A 15,716-nucleotide genomic window follows, 5' to 3' on the forward strand; every position below is an offset into this window, starting at 1 on the left:
ACTTCCATAATAACCATAGTCCAGCATACCAGTACTTCCATAATAACCATAGTCCAGCATACCAGTACTTCCATAATAACCATAGTCCAGCATACCAGTACTTCCATAATAACCATAGTCCAGCATACCAGTACTTCCATAATAACCATAGTCCAGCATACCAGTACTTCCATAATAACCATAGTCCAGCATACCAGTACTTCCATAATAACCATAGTCCAGCATACCAGTACTTCCATAATAACCATAGTCCAGCATACCAGTACTTCCATAATAACCATAGTCCAGCATACCAGTACTTCCATAATAACCATAGTCCAGCATACCAGTACTTCCATAATAACCATAGTCCAGCATACCAGTACTTCCATAATAACCATAGTCCAGCATACCAGTACTTCCATAATAACCATAGTCCAGCATACCAGTACTTCCATAATAACCAGTACTGTCAGAGCAGTGATGCCATCCATGCTGTGAAATATGTTGCATAGTTACGGCTTGGTGGAGCAGCCATCTGTCTCTTTGGTCGCCATAGCAACCAAATCCAACTAATACCTCTGCGCTCCTTCAAAGAAGTCCTTGAACGTTCATGAGTCCATTCAGAAGATGATCTTCTAGGACGAGTCGAGCTTTCACAGCGTTTCAATCTCTGTGTCCTCATCATGAACTTTGACATCTGAATTCATGAACAGATTATGTCAGATTATGTTATATCTTGCCTAATACAGCAAGGTGTCACATGACCTCGGCAATAATACGGTCTATCAGGAGAACCACAGTATAGAGGGGGAGAAGCCACCTGCTGTGGCCCAGCAAGGTGCACTGTATTCGGGCACATTCTCTGAGTGGCCCCTGTGACGCCATGGAGGTCTCTGGGAAACCTTTTGCACTTTTCAAGCACCACTACGCTAGCCTTCCAGGTTTTGTGAAACTGGTATGCTGGAGCCTATCCCAGCTGTCTTGGCCTGGTGGCCAGCCAATGGAAGAGCCCGATGAATAATAATGTTATTCTGTGAGAGCGATGTTTAATTTCCCGACTATACCACTTCCTTCTCAGGTATTCCTTGAGCGGCGTGACCTCACAAGCACCTCCACAAAATCCCCACCATCACCAGGTGACCAACAGAGCTCCATCCGAGGCCCTCATTGGTCGGCGTCTTCGGCCCCCACCGCATTTTTTCTCCGCAAGTCACATAACCCCAAATTATTTTTACACTCTGCGAGGACCAAACCCGTGCGTTCTAATGAATTAATCTGATTTCCAGTAAAACGACCTTCTTTGAGGCGGCGAGTAAGCTGGGGGGAGGGGCTGTGGAGGTCGGAGGTCAAACTATAAAGGCCAGAGGGACGGAGTGACTCTCACACACGCTGTCAACGGACGACGCCTTTCAGAGAAGATTCCTGACGAGGTGAGTGGATTGGGATTGGGATTGGGATTGGGATTGGGATTGGTTGGGTTTGTGTCAAGTTGATTTGCATCCCTGAGATTTGATTGTTTGATTTGCAGATTCCATCTTCAGACACAACATGTCCAAGTAAGTTCTTTGGGATACTTTTGGAATACTGCACTGCATCCACGTTGATGATGTTTATCGGAATGTACCATGTGTCTTTAATCATTAGTAGTTTTCTGTTCTTATTCTCCAACGGTACTGATGTGTAGCTATATGTACATACCAGATACACTATGTAGCTAATACTGTATGACGTTTGATGTCGTTTGTTTACTTCTGTGCCGTGTGTCCCATACCTACTAAATATACGTGAGGTATCGTCCGTGACGCTCACCATTTTCGATGCTAAATCCTGGCGTCCACTTATGGCTAAAAAAAGGCGCCGTGTTTGCAGATTAAACAGCTTGCTACAACTCGCAACACCTGCTGGTGATAAATCCCGATTACGCCGGCTTGCGTTGATTCGATCTCGGAGGACAGGTTTACGATGGAGTGGGAATATTTTTAACTGGATTACGAGGCACACAAGCCAGGAGAACAAGCACAGGGGATTAAGTGGACCAGAAGGGATTGTGGGGTGGGGTTCTGTCGCGCTCTCGTGATGAATTATTCATCCCAAACGAGTGAAACATGTCAGGCGGATGCAAGGTAGCGTACCCGTGTTCAATGCCATGTTTCCTTCTGCTGCAGAGTGTTCAAGAAGACCAGCGGCAATGGACATGTAAGCACCCCCTCTTCTGTCCTCAACACCGGCACCCTTGGGGGGGGCGAGGGGGCTCAGAAATAACTTTTCTCTTCTCCTTCAGCTTTCCTTGTACTTGGGAAGGAGAGACTTTGTGGACCACTTGGATTCAGTGGACGTGGTTGGTGGGTGTCAAAATGTTTACCGAGATTCCGCTTGTACATCCTAGAATGGCCACGACGTGGGGGACGGGTGATGGGGACGGGTCACGGGGACGGGGACGGGTGATGGGGACGGGTTATGGGGATGTCCAATTTTATAGTCATAAGCATATTTTTGTCCAATGTGGCCCTAATATGTACTGTTGACTGTACGTATTTTTACTGATGACTCGCTAGTGCACTGCTAATGCTAGCACGGCTAATGCTATTGACTGTGCCTCTAAGCTTGGGAGCATGCGTGGCAATCCTTTCACGGCAGCCCAGGTTTAGGATTGGTTTAAGACTAGGACAACGTCTCTCCAACGTTGGGGGTTGTGTACTAAGAATGTTAAAAACAACCCAAAGGGGGCGCCACAAACGCCTCATGGAGTCTAACGCAAGTGGCTCTTGTGTGAATTGCAGATGGCGTAGTGAAAGTGGACCCCTCCGGTCTGGATGGCAAAAAAGGTAGCGTCAACGTTCATCTGGTGAAGTTCTCCCAAAACGAGAAGCAATACTCCAATGCTCTTTTCCCTTTTGCAGTATTCGCATACCTTGCGTGTGCTTTCCGCTACGGAAGCGAAGATCTGGATGTGATCGGGTTGTCCTGCAGGAAAGACATCTGGATCAATCGCATCCAGGTGTATCCCGTCCCTGAGGGGGACGCGGCAAAAACGCCGATGCAGGAATCCCTCATGAAGAAAGTTGGAGAGCACGCGTACCCCTTTTCCTTCCAGGTATGGGAGAGGCCTTACTGGTTTTATCACACCTTACTGGTTCACCGTCATCATGGTGGGTTACTCTTCGTTTCAGATGCCCCCAAACCTCCCCTGCTCGGTCTCCTTGCAGCCTGGACCAAATGATGCTGGCAAGGTACCGCTGTTGCATCCTCCCTCTCCTTTTCACCTCTACTTCCTGCTTCAACGCTTCTTCTCACCTTGCAGGCGTGCGGGGTGGACTTTGAGGTCAAAGCCTACATGGCCAACGAAATAAACAGCGCCACTGAAGTCATTGAGAAGAAGTACGTATGCCACAGTGGTGGACTGGAGACCACAATAGAGTACATAGTACATCATATAGTACAATAATAAACACTAGAGGGGCTTGGTTAGCCTTGGTTGCGCAGCAGGGTGCGCTGTATTCGGGCTCACGCTCCGAGCAGCTGGTGAGTTTTTTCCGGCAAGTCTTTTGGACTTTTCAAACGCTGTGGAGCATTTGGAACAACTAGCATGCAAAATGTCTTCCTTGTTTCCGAGTGAGCTAAGGGGAAGTTGCATCACAGGCTGGAGGGAAAAAAGGAGCACTTGATTTGCTCACCTGCACAGCACTGGTATTCTCGCCTAATTGGAGTGTTTTGTTTTTCTTAATTTGGTTATCAGAGCTATTTTTAATCATCGATATGTCGTCATAATTCTCTCCTAGCGACTTGAAAACCATGTCGCCATACAGAATAAATAAATGGCGTGTGCGTCTTCCAGGGCCACTTGTCGCCTGATGATCCGGAAAATCCAGTACGCCCCAAACAAAAACAACGCGGGTCCAAAGGCCGACATCTCCAAGCAGTTCATGATGTCGGACAAGCCGGTTCACATGGAAGCGTCCCTGGACAAAGAGGTGCCGCCCAACGATTCTGGCAGCATGATCCCAATGGGACGGCAAGGTGTGCACGTGCATAACACCCCCCCCCCCCCCCTTTTTTTTCAGATCTACTACCACGGCGATCCCATCACGGTCAACGTGAAAATCAACAACGAAACCACCAAAGTTGTGAAGAAAATCAAAGTCTCAGGTGAGAAGCGGGACCCGATGCCACCTGAATGGATCGACTCTTCTTGTTCTAATTGACCTTTGACCTTTCTAGTGGAGCAGCTGACCAATGTGGTGCTGTACTCGTCGGACACGTACACCAAGCCTGTCTGCACGGAGGAGTTTGGGTACGCCATGCCGTACTTCTACGGGCTGTCAGTAGCGGCATCTGCTCATTACTTTACGGCTCCAATGCAGATACTTCAAATTTACTGCAAATGTACCTCATGTGTGGTGAACATGAAGACTGATTAGTGTATTTCATATCATATCATATCATAGCATAAAGAACATGAAATGTCTTGTATGAGGTACTGTATACTCCCTTTTCAAATGTACCCACGTCAGGCGAATTTACCAAGTAGCAGTACCTATGACCGATACCAGCCTGAATTGTACTCAGTATCGGAAAAGAAATGAGTGGTATCGAACATGATACTTCCTCATTGTCACCAGACAGCAAGGTGCGTTCACGTACACCCCGACATCACAACTAGGGTTCTATTCCACGTGGATGTGGGGTCTAACTACACGGAAGTGGATATTCTTATCACTCACTGGTGGAAAGCTAACTACGGTGGTGCGTTTATGTATGCTCGGAAATCACACAAAATACATCTCCACTCAACCAGACCACGGGGGTTCAAGTGTGATTGAGATGTTGTGCTGTTCAAAAAAGAGGCGTTCAGACGTGGGTGCTATCTTTTAGCTATAAAAGCAAACATGTATCTTTCTGGTCATACAACGGCCATATTTCCCACACTTATGAGATCTACAACGCACCACTTGACAGGCCTTGTGACGCCTGAAATGAGTGTAATAATGGTGTCCCTGAATGCACAGGGAGACGATCAACGGCAACTCCACGTTTGAGAAGTCCTTCCAAGTGACCCCGTTGCTGGCCAACAACAAAGAGAAGAGAGGACTGTCGGTGGACGGGCGGCTAAAATACGAGGACACAAACCTGGCATCCACTACCCTGTAAGCCTCAGGCGTGAGCTTTTTGGCTTAAGCCGAGCCCACGATGTTTTTTTTGAATATCCTCTTATTGGGTGCTGGTGATACAACCGCATCATCCACTTAGTCGGAGTCTTAGGTGCAAATCCTCGAGCAAGCTGTGAAAGATTAACACTTCCCGTTGCAGGAGTCTGGACAATAAGGAGATGCAAGGAATACTGGTGTCCTACAAAGTCAAGGTCAATCTCATGGTGTCTGGAGGAGGGTAAGGTTCAAACGCATGCAAACGTTGCTTCAGTCCGCTTCATGAATGACGACTTTTTCATTCATTTACCTCCCGCAAAGCCTGCTGGGTGGCCTAACAGCAAGGTAGATCTGCAAACATTTGTACTGTAGATGCGTTTTTCAAAGTCAAAACCGGATTTGTTTCTTCTAGTGATGTCACAGTGGAGCTTCCGCTGACGCTGATGTCCCAGAAGCCAGCAGGTGAGTTCAGCATCATTCAGCCAACCGCTCAATTCCCTTTAAAAACGCACCATCGTCTGATGCACTGTTATTCCCTTCAACGCGGCGTACGGCAGAAGTGTAAGTAAACCTTGGCTGACCTGCATCCACCAGTCATAGCCATGCTAGTGATGTGTTGCTAATGCCCTTATGTGTCTTATGAACCGCAGCCAATTGGAATAAAGGCCTCTTTAGTTCAGGTGAGGTCACCTCTGGTTCAGACCGTTGGGCCACAGTCCCTCCATAAGTAGACTCCTTAAAAAGATGACTTAGCAACCACTTAACATGACACAAACAACACACGCGACACAGATACTTTGAATGCTTGTGTCTGTGTTCCCATCGCAGAACGGACATCTCCATCGACGCTGTGGATGGATGAGGGACGCCCCCCCCCCACCGAGACACACACACACACACACACCGAGCAGAACAACGACCGTAAAGAAACAGCTCTACAGCAGCTCTCATGATTTCGATTTCGATAGGCTTCGATATAGCAGAGCACCGTCACTGGCAATGCCGTGTTAGCTTAACTTCTAGATTAAACACAAACATTAGCGTAGGCGTGTGACAGTTCCAACCCTTAAGTGTCGATGTTACTTCTAAACGATACAGACTTTAGTGCTACAACGTGTGGAGGCGCAGATACGTATGTTGATTGACTGTGGAGAAACGATTGATCCCTTCATGACTGTCATTCTTCATAACCAAGAGTCGGAAATAAACATTTCCCCAATAAGCTGCTTTGATGTATCTTCTCCAGAATAAACTATGAACTACTCAAGTGGAAATGGAAGTTAACCGCTATTGATAGTCAAACTAAGGCTTTCAATCAGTTTTCAAATTAATTAGTCATGATTAATCACTCTAACTATGCCAATTTGTACTCTTTCTTTGTGAACAGAAAGATAAATAAATGATAAAGGACAGGACATGAAATGTTTGTTTGAACAGCTCCAATTCGCAGAAGGTATCGATATCGGATGGAATCGCCAACTGATATCGGCAGATGAGAAACCAAATCAATGCTATCTCACATCACTAAATGATACATTTCCACAAATGTCCTTTTTCCAAAACTATTAAACAAACTTGAAATTCTGTCGACGTTGGCTTCAACTGTCAATTCCAAGCCAAAGCCTCCAGGTTGCGCTGTTGCACTTCGGTGGGTTTGGAGAAGAACCAAAGGCAGGCTGGTGAGTGATGAGGAAGATCCACTGCTGCTCTCCTCTCTCCCGGTCTAGACATCACATCACTCGGCCTAGCCGGCTAGCTACTTAGCTGCTTCGATTTGTTTTGGACAAAATGTCTACCACAACCGGCGGCGGGGAGTTTGGCAACCCTCTACGGAAATTTAAGCTCGTTTTCCTGGGGGAGCAGAGTGGTAAGTGTGGAAGCGGTTTATCGGAGCCATGTTGAAAGTGGGTCCGATGTTGGGGATAACGTTAGCATCGGCTAACTAGCTTGTTGGTTTAGCTTGCGCCGAGCTAGCGGGGTGAAATCACCAACTGGGAACGTTCGATATTTCATTACTTTGTGGTTCAATAGAGACAACAATGAGAAAATGTCGAATTTAATGAACTCGCAACGAATTGTGATGTCATCGCACTGAGCTAACTGTCAAAGCTAGCTAACAACTCGCCTTACATCGCCTTCATTTTAACCAATTTAACCAACCAGTATGAAGTGGAACGTTATATTAGCAATCTTACATATGTTCATTACTTCCAAAATAGCGAAGAGCACATTGTTCAGTTTTCACGTCGTTGGTTTTTAATTCATATTCATCCTGACAACAATGAAAGTGAAAGGTGGGCGACCAGTTAGCTAGCTAGCCGGTAGCTTTGCTCTGAAATTGGCTTTTAAATGGCGTCGATTTATGTCGTCAGTCATGTTGTTGAAGTCATACAACGTTGTTAAATTGGAATCCTGTGATATGATACGGTGTCATTGTAGGTAAACAATTGGCGCTGTTCGAGTCCTTAAGATGCACCCCGCCTGCCACGTCGGCCAGGGGCCTGCCTTCCACAATTTAACGCTGCTATCCAAATCCAAATGTCACTTTCTCTGACGTTATCATACTTTAATGCGGCTCTCATACGTCAATCGTGAAACTATGACATAAAACAATTACGTAGGGACATTCATCCGGAGATTTGTCTTCTTTTTCACCATTTTATCCTGGCTCCACCCATATTGCCAGCTCAGCGTGTGGGTTCGCCTGTCCACATTATGTCACTCAGAACGTTTCCATGTACTTATACTAATATTACATGAATTGGCGTAAAGTATATTTTAAACACACACGTAAACATATCCAATAGACCACGTTTGGGGTTTTAAAGGTCAGATTATCATATCTACATTATGCGATTAGAAACTACTATTCTCTCTCTCTTATGTGTGTGATACCAGAGTGCAGCCGGCGTTCTGCGCACGCGCTGGTCTCCAAGGCAGGATGTAACCCGGAAATAATAATGATTGTGTAGACATTTCTGGCGGCTTTTCAAGCGCTGATTGTGTCTATTTTCGGTGGTCGTAACGATCTTAATTGTTGCCGGTGTGGTCGCTGGCGAATGCGGAGAAAAACAGACAACTGATGTGAGTTGTCACTCCGCTATCCATACCGGAAACGCAATCGGTTCTACGCATGTGCAGAACTTTTTTTTGTCAGTCACGTGGTTTAGTTTTGCCTGTAAATATTTTCAGTTACAACAGCTGCATATAGCCAAGATCATGTGCAACAACAGAAAAAAAACAGGACAAAATCATACCTCCGAAGTATCAATATTTTCATTTGAGAATATATCGGATGTATTGTTTTATATTCCTCATCTACTGTCATGCACTGATGGTGATCTGTTGTCTGATGAATTGCAAGCAGGCAGTTTCTTCTAAGCAGAGCTCCATGCTTGTTTTGTGTGTTTTCCACAGTTGGGAAGACCTCACTCATCACCAGGTTCATGTATGACAGCTTTGACAACACTTACCAGGTAAAAACAACATTTCAAGCACGCACCCACACACAGACCCACACACACAAGCACTTTGCCTGATGCGTTCAAGACTTCAGACAGTCCGACAGCACAAAACTCTTGACACCACACACAACTTGCGGGTGGCTACGTGGTCATAATTGTTACTTTTATTTGACACAGGAATACAGTGGTCTCTGGTTTATTGTGGTTAACTGGTCCTAGACCCAACCGCTGAGAAGCATTAGACCCCTATAGTGACTCTTACACCGATGTTCTTCTCCTATTTGCGTCACATTTTACAGGCTGCAGTGCAGACGTCCTGGTGTTCGGTACCAGGTGACTCGGGTTGCTTTGCTGGAACTCAACGAAACAACCTTTGTCAGGCCATTAAAAGCCTTAATCAAACATACAAACCATATCTACATAAAACAATAAATAAAAACAACAAAATGAAATGCAGCCAATGATGTGCCTCACATATTTCATTTGTAACATCCAGACATGTGACCAGATATACTCGATGATAGACAATCCTGCTGCCGAGTAGTTGCATGCAGGACAAAGTGTGATGTATGAAAGACTTGGCAGATAGTTGCGTTCAGCATTGTGGTGTTCGTATAGAACGGCGACACAGGAAATGAGATTTTTTAAAAAGGTGGTGAAATGTGGAGTCCTGAAAGCGACATCACGCCTGCTGTCTTGTCTCCATGGAGCTGAGCTGCAGTAGCAAAGGGAAGGATGTCTGTGGCATCCCTTACCTTGAGCAATGAAGCTGTTGGAGTCAGAAATCACTTCCATGCATATATAGCACACGTATGGAGATGCTTATGAAATGTGGCCTGTTGCAATGAAGTCAGTCTTTTGACTCCGATTGTGTTTTGCAGGCAACAATTGGCATTGACTTCTTGTCAAAAACCATGTACCTAGAAGATCGCACGGTAAGCATACTTTTAAACATGTCAACACATATAAACCTTATTAGAATGCTTAAAGGGAACCTGCACTTCTTCAATGGTGCCCGTCATCCACACTCCCAATGAGAGACATGAACACGTCTTCCTCTTTTCTCTGGGCTCTAAAGGTGTCAGAGCAGAGGCAGCTAATTAATGCACATAATGGGTGACAGACGTGTTCATGACTCACATAAAGATTGTGGATGATGGGCACAATTCCAGAAGAAAGTGCACGCTTCCTTAAAGCTTGCTCTGCGTGGTTGTGTAGCACCTTTTGTTTTGACACCATCCTTCAGTGTAAGCATTTTATCACACATGATCATATTTTCAGTTCCCTTTGTTGTTTTTTCATTCCCCCCTTCCCCTGTCTGGGTCACAAATCCCACCGGCCCCCCCCTCCACCTGGCCACATACGTGTCCTGTTTTTGACGGCTGGCTGAAAGATCCGGCTGCAGCTCTGGGACACGGCGGGACAGGAGCGCTTCCGCAGCCTCATCCCGAGTTACATCCGAGACTCGGCTGCTGCAGTTGTGGTTTATGACATAGCCAGTAGGTATCATCACAGCCTTGTCCTTGGCTCGTACACGGCTGCAGGATGTGCAAGGGCACTGCAAGTGGAGTGTGTGGACAGCACAGTGAGAGCATCTTCCTGCATGTCTCCATCAGTCACTGCCCCGGGTCAGGAGGGAGGGGGTCCCGTGCACACATCTGAGGTGGTCTTTATTGGAGGCTCTGACCTCACCACGAGGGTGGGCAGAAATTGTCTGAATGGGATTTGACTAAATCATGATCCAGCAGGGCCCCCTCTTTCTTTTCTTGCATAAAGCTGCTCAGCTCCACTTCAATCACCCGCATGTTTTTTTTTCTTTCATTCCTGCATTGAAAATTAATCAGCATTACTACTTGGCTTGTTGCAGTGTCTATTCCTATCTCCACTTTTTTTATTCCGCGCTTTCTCTCTTTATCTTCTCCCCCCCCCCCACCCTGTTCCAACCCCATTCCAACCCCGCAGGTCCGACTCCAGCTCTGGGACACTGCTGGACAGGAGCGCTTTCGTAGCCTAATTCCCAGCTACATCCGTGACTCCACCATCGCTGTGGTTGTGTATGACATCACCAGTGAGTGGGGGCTGCTCGCTAACGTTCCTCTTCCTGACACACTTAACTATGCACTCGCAGGTCACAACATTAGGTACACATCTACTGAGATCCATGGCAGACACACAGATGTACCTGTGTAATATTTGTAGTGGAAGTTTACCCCTTTCCGATTTAGATTTAGTTCCGAGCTGGAGTTGAACAGGCACTACACTAGGGATGTCAATCTCTTTGTGGTATGCATCTAGTTCTACGGGTTTAGATAGCATTCAAAAACCAGCCGTTTGGAAAACAGAAAGATTCCATACAATCTATTAATGTTGATTCTACTTGAGGTAGCCCGAGTTGAACCAAAAAAAAAAACGGCACCGGTTGCACACCCCTGTGGAACCCCAAGCAAGACTCTAAAAAGCCACTCTGAACTGTCTGGTATTGGATCCGGTGGGATGGTGCTGGTGTACCCCATGTTGAGACGGTTAAGCATGTTGATGGACCAACCTCGTCTCTTATACTTTGGCTTCCACACGGCAGAAGCCTTTCTGGGCTACAGCAGACAAATAGCTGCCTTTTAAGTAGCTTCCAAACACCCACGCTAGCGTCTTTCTTTCATTCCCAGATCTAAACTCCTTCCAACAAACCTCAAAGTGGATCGACGACGTTCGAACGGAGAGAGGAAGCGATGTCATTATCATGCTTGTTGGCAACAAAACAGACCTGGCGGATAAAAGGTATATGCTTGTGTGGCAGCGATGTGCTCGTTCGTTGGCAGCCTAATATACTTTCCCTTTCTGTGTGTGGTGCTATTCCTTCTACGGAAAGACAAATATTCCAGGGGTTCCGGGGTCAAGCTGTCACCCTCATAAATATCTGTATTTAATATGTGTGTAATAACTCTATGGCCAACTATTCACCATATTTCAACATCCTCAATTGTCAGATGTGAAACAAGACATTAGTCCATCTTAATGATAAAAAGTAGGGTTGGGAGATAGGGACCTTAAAATGTATCACCATATGATGATATAACATAGGGTTAGGGTTAGATTGGTAAAGTTAGCTTCAAAGCCCTGGCAGATGGCTCTTGTAGCAAGACCAAAGATATTTGTGTGCAGTGCAGTGCAGCTATTGTTTTTATTGTCATATACAGTGCTACCTTGGCATAAGAGTGCTTTTGGCATTTTTACATCTCTGATGATTTTGGCATTCAACTGACAGCTAAATTGGACTTCCAGCTGCTATAAATATTATTTTACTACAGTATTGTCATGCAGTTTAAGAGCTAATATGCTAATAATAAAGAAAAATAGTCATACAAAATATGCTTGCTGACTGTATTGTTTTGAATAATGGCCAATAGTCCCCAAATTGATATCCTTTCAAATTAAATTAAATTAAATGCGATTAATTCTGAGTTGACTATGGACACCTAAACGTGATTAATCACAATCAATTGACAGCCCTAGTATGTTTGTTTACATATATACATACATACACACACACACAAGGTGAACTGTGAATCTAAGAATAATATAAAATTCTCTTTCAAGTTCTCTTGTGTGGTGCAACTGTACGGTGCTCTGCCAAAGCCTGAATCCCACCCCCTCCCTTAAAGTGCACCTCATCCATCTCATTCATTTTGCCAGCTGATGGAAGGCTTTTTTTTCGATATTGTTTTTCTTTGCCTGAGATTTTCTTCTGTTTGGTTTTCTCATTTTGATTTGATTTCATTTGTGTGTGTCTTTGTCTGCATGTGTGCTGTGTTTTGGATTTTCCACCGTGTCTTCCCCCCCACCCCACCTCTACCCGCCCCTCCCCACCCCGCCGGGACGGTGGCAGGCAGGTTTCAGTTGAGGCGGCGGAGAGGAAAGCTCGTGAGCTGAATGTGATGTACATAGAGACCAGCGCCAAGGCTGGCTATAACGTCAAACAGGTTGGTGTCGGCTGGCGAGCGGCCATGTTGCTTGGTCATCTGTGGATCTGGCTGTTTGATGAATGCAATGAGTCACTTTACTGCGGCGTACGGCCACGTCTTTCTTTTGTCTTCCTGGCTTTTTGTCTGTTTCTTAACCAAACTAACCTCCTCCGGTTCACCCAAAAAGACTCAGCAAGCTTTCTCTCTTCTCTATCCTTTCCTGTCCTCTTTGCTGTGTTCCTCTATTCATCCCTGCCCGTGGGTCCACGTGGCCTCCACCCGAGCAGACAGATCACCACGGAGGGGGGCGAGCAGAGAGCTAAGGAACTGAATGTCATGTTCATTGAAACCAGCGCAAAGACTGGCTACAATGTCAAACAGGTAGAGTTGGCCTTCTCTCAGCCTACTCACGCTGCCCTCCCCTCTTCTTACTCCCTTTCCACCTCTCACTCATCTCCCACTCCACACAACTTGGCTTTATCGTCCTCTCCCTGGTTGCTATGTGACTCACTCGCGTACACGCGGCCTGACCTCACCTGTTACTGCCCCTACCTCACCGTCATTGCTCGTTGGTGCCACTTTACAGAAGACAGTAGAGTGCAGATGTACAGTAGACCCGCGTTTATGGCAGTTAATTGGGTTCCAGACATGACCGCAAAGTCAATTTCTGCAAAAGTAGGATTCAGTATTAATAATGTAGACGCGTATAACCAGAGAAAACAGGACATATATTACATATAATAAGGTAACAGACTCACTTCTGGACAGCGTCCGTCCTTGCAGCTCTAAATGGCTTTACACTCGTATTAGCAATATGGTAGACGGAATAAGAGCAAACACGCCACGGAAGACATAAATAAAACTGGCTGAGCAGTGTCACAGTAAATGTGTCCCCTAGGGGAACCTTACCCAACACCGACACCTAGTGGCCAATCTGCAATACCACACCCACATTTACAATGCTTGTATTTTACTTCAGTTACTTTGACCATGTGGCCATTTTTAGGCTAAGTAAATAAGTAAATATGCATAGACTGGTGCATGTCTCCCCAATCTGATTGAGGAGACCTGTGCCATGTGCCACTCAGGTTCTCCCGATGTCTAATTTGGCTTCCACGCGCTCCCACCTGACCAGTCTGATAACTCAGTGGTTGACTGTAAAGACCCAAATGACATCGTTCCTGTCATTGGAGCGCCAGGACACCAATGTATTCATCCACCACGTGCACCTAACCAGTCCACTACTTCATGGCGGTGCGTACGTAACCATAAAAACGGCAAAATCTGAGTTTGGTAGGCGGAGGACCAGGCGTATTATTCTCCAAGGATGATTGACATGGTGGCTTTACTGTCTAATGTTGCGTGTTGGCATATTTCCTCCTGCTGCTTTCCGTTAGCATCCTGTTAGCAGGGTAACGTGTGCTGCGTCATTCTCTTGCAGCTGTTCCGGCGTGTGGCGGCTGCGTTGCCCGGGATGGACAGCACAGCGGAGAAGAGCAAAGAAGACAGTATCCTTCCAATATTCTCCCGTCTTCCTATTTCCGTAGGAAGGCCGTTTGGTGAGCGCCAGCCTGAGATAAGCTAGCAGATATTTCCCTTTAACTCCAACTTTCCCCAGTGATTGACATCAAGCTGGAGAAGCAGCCGGAGATGACGGTCACCGAGAGCAGCTGCTCGTGCTAGTACACCCCCCCCTCCCCAGCCCCCAGCTCACCAAGCCCACATAGGACCCCACCACCCACCGTTCTTCTCAACTCAGCGAGGTTTCACAGTCACCACGCGGATGTGCATCCAAGGAGTTAGCCGATCCGTCTTCATCCAGTTGCATGGCATTATCTAGACCGCTTCTTGGGTTATTGCACATGCTCAGACTCTTTGTGCTGTTACTCTTTCCGTCTTTGTTGTAAAGTGCCACGTTGGGCTCTGGTTTTTTTTTATAGTTTGCCTGACGTTCAGAGATAGCCGCTTGTTTCTCATTTTAAGGAAGTAGAGACAGGATCTTACTAATCATCAGCATTCACGCAAACCACATTGTCTCACTTCATGGCAGCTGAAACATGGCGAGAATGGCCATTTAGCAATGTTGGATCTTAAGGAGGTTCTCAGTAGGCCTTGGAGATGCACAAAGAAGTTGCTTTGGTCTCCCATTTCCTTCGTTTGCATTTTCATTCTCGACTTGGAACCTCCTTAAGCGCCCACAGTGCAAAACGGACATCCTTGACGTTCTGCTCTTCCCAGTCGGAAGGCATCATGTAGACTTGTATCATGTCAGACCCCAAACACCAAACAAAACCCTAGACAACGTTCATCCCAAATAACCTGGAGCTGTCATCCTCGCACCCTAAGTACTTCCAGTCAGCGCTGGTTCCGCCATGCCGTGGATCCTTGGTGTGCCGAGTAGACACCGATGGCAGCGTCTGCTGGCCATGCAGGATTTCCATGGCGACAGTACAGATGCCTTGCTTGGTTCTTCTTCACCGACGTCGTGCACTGAATCAAGCCACAATATTGTAAAATACACCAAAAGGGGAAGCGGGCCGACCAGTCCGTGGCTTGGGACTAGCGGTTTTGTAGAGTAGGTAGAGACGCTCAACAACGCTTACTAACAAACACCCTCGCTGTAAAAAGTGTTCAAAAGCAGCTGCTCGCGGTATCCTTGGCTGTATTGCTAGAATTGCTTGTGTAGGACTGTTGATTTTATGTGATTATTTATTCAGCAACTGGATCATACACATAACATTGTTGGCGTTTGACCAAAAGTACAGATGCTGAAGCGCATGAAGAAAAGATTTTATTTATTTGTGTCTGCTGGGACTCTCACTCATAATCTTGCTGGCGTGTCACAGTAACACAGTTTAGTCAACTTGGTAAACACACACGGTGGACGCATAGATGAGCGATTTAGCCACAGCATAACCGGTTTGAAACGACATTTTAACAATAATACACGGATTTAGCTACGACTTGCCACAAGTTAATACTCCAGCTTGGTGTCTGTCCACTTGAAGTTTGCCGTCTACTCGTGTTTGTGTCAGTACTATTTACTATCTGCTGTGTACAAAAGGAAGACTTAATGACACACAAGTTGTAGGCCTATCACACGGAGAAAATAAAGTTATTTCACCAAAGAACATTCTGGAACATCGTTTTTGGTCACTACATGATCC

The 15,716-nt window shown here is 46.1% G+C and overlaps 2 protein-coding genes across 5 annotated transcripts; both read left to right on the forward strand.

The window, feature by feature from the left end:
- The first annotated feature begins 1,301 nt into the window (after positions 1-1,301).
- arr3b (arrestin 3b, retinal (X-arrestin)) lies at positions 1,302-6,348 on the forward strand. The gene is made up of 17 exons (XM_058055399.1): positions 1,302-1,412; positions 1,511-1,538; positions 2,148-2,178; positions 2,264-2,324; positions 2,763-2,807; positions 2,883-3,076; positions 3,153-3,212; positions 3,284-3,360; positions 3,818-3,953; positions 4,044-4,128; positions 4,201-4,273; positions 4,989-5,126; positions 5,290-5,367; positions 5,448-5,471; positions 5,539-5,588; positions 5,684-5,806; positions 5,955-6,348. Exons 2-16 carry the CDS (start codon positions 1,531-1,533, stop codon positions 5,689-5,691), a joined length of 1,068 nt encoding a protein of 355 aa, XP_057911382.1. The 5' UTR covers positions 1,302-1,412; positions 1,511-1,530; the 3' UTR covers positions 5,692-5,806; positions 5,955-6,348.
- Positions 6,349-6,497: 149 nt separating this feature from the next.
- On the forward strand, positions 6,498-15,675 carry rab41 (RAB41, member RAS oncogene family). 4 transcript variants are annotated; one of them, XR_009120079.1, is made up of 9 exons: positions 6,498-6,993; positions 8,544-8,602; positions 9,472-9,525; positions 10,553-10,658; positions 11,254-11,365; positions 12,474-12,567; positions 12,837-12,930; positions 13,991-14,057; positions 14,168-14,246. XR_009120079.1 is itself a non-coding variant. In XM_058055532.1 (8 exons), exons 1-8 carry the CDS (start codon positions 6,915-6,917, stop codon positions 14,230-14,232), a joined length of 636 nt encoding a protein of 211 aa, XP_057911515.1. In that variant the 5' UTR covers positions 6,498-6,914; the 3' UTR covers positions 14,233-15,675. The 4 variants fall into 4 exon arrangements, 3 of the variants coding, with proteins under 3 accessions (XP_057911515.1, XP_057911506.1, XP_057911497.1); XM_058055532.1 differs by lacking the exons at positions 10,553-10,658; positions 12,837-12,930 and adding an exon at positions 9,984-10,089 and having other exon boundaries at positions 14,168-15,675; XM_058055523.1 differs by lacking the exon at positions 12,474-12,567 and having other exon boundaries at positions 14,168-15,671.
- The last annotated feature ends 41 nt before the right edge of the window (positions 15,676-15,716 follow it).

This window comes from Doryrhamphus excisus, chromosome 2, assembly GCF_030265055.1.
Source record: "Doryrhamphus excisus isolate RoL2022-K1 chromosome 2, RoL_Dexc_1.0, whole genome shotgun sequence".
Lineage (NCBI taxonomy): Eukaryota > Metazoa > Chordata > Actinopteri > Syngnathiformes > Syngnathidae > Doryrhamphus > Doryrhamphus excisus.

Excerpts from the sequence above, each read along its gene's own strand:
- arr3b (XM_058055399.1), top strand. Across the intron at positions 3,213-3,283 it reads GACCAAATGATGCTGGCAAG|GCGTGCGGGGTGGACTTTGA; the intron begins GTACCGCTGTTG and ends CTCACCTTGCAG. Across the intron at positions 5,472-5,538 it reads CTGGGTGGCCTAACAGCAAG|TGATGTCACAGTGGAGCTTC; the intron begins GTAGATCTGCAA and ends TGTTTCTTCTAG.
- rab41 (XM_058055532.1), top strand. The coding sequence starts at position 6,915 with ATGTCTACCACAACCGGCGGCGGGGAGTTTGGCAACCCTCTACGGAAA. Across the intron at positions 6,994-8,543 it reads TTTCCTGGGGGAGCAGAGTG|TTGGGAAGACCTCACTCATC; the intron begins GTAAGTGTGGAA and ends TGTTTTCCACAG. Across the intron at positions 9,526-9,983 it reads TGTACCTAGAAGATCGCACG|ATCCGGCTGCAGCTCTGGGA; the intron begins GTAAGCATACTT and ends GCTGGCTGAAAG.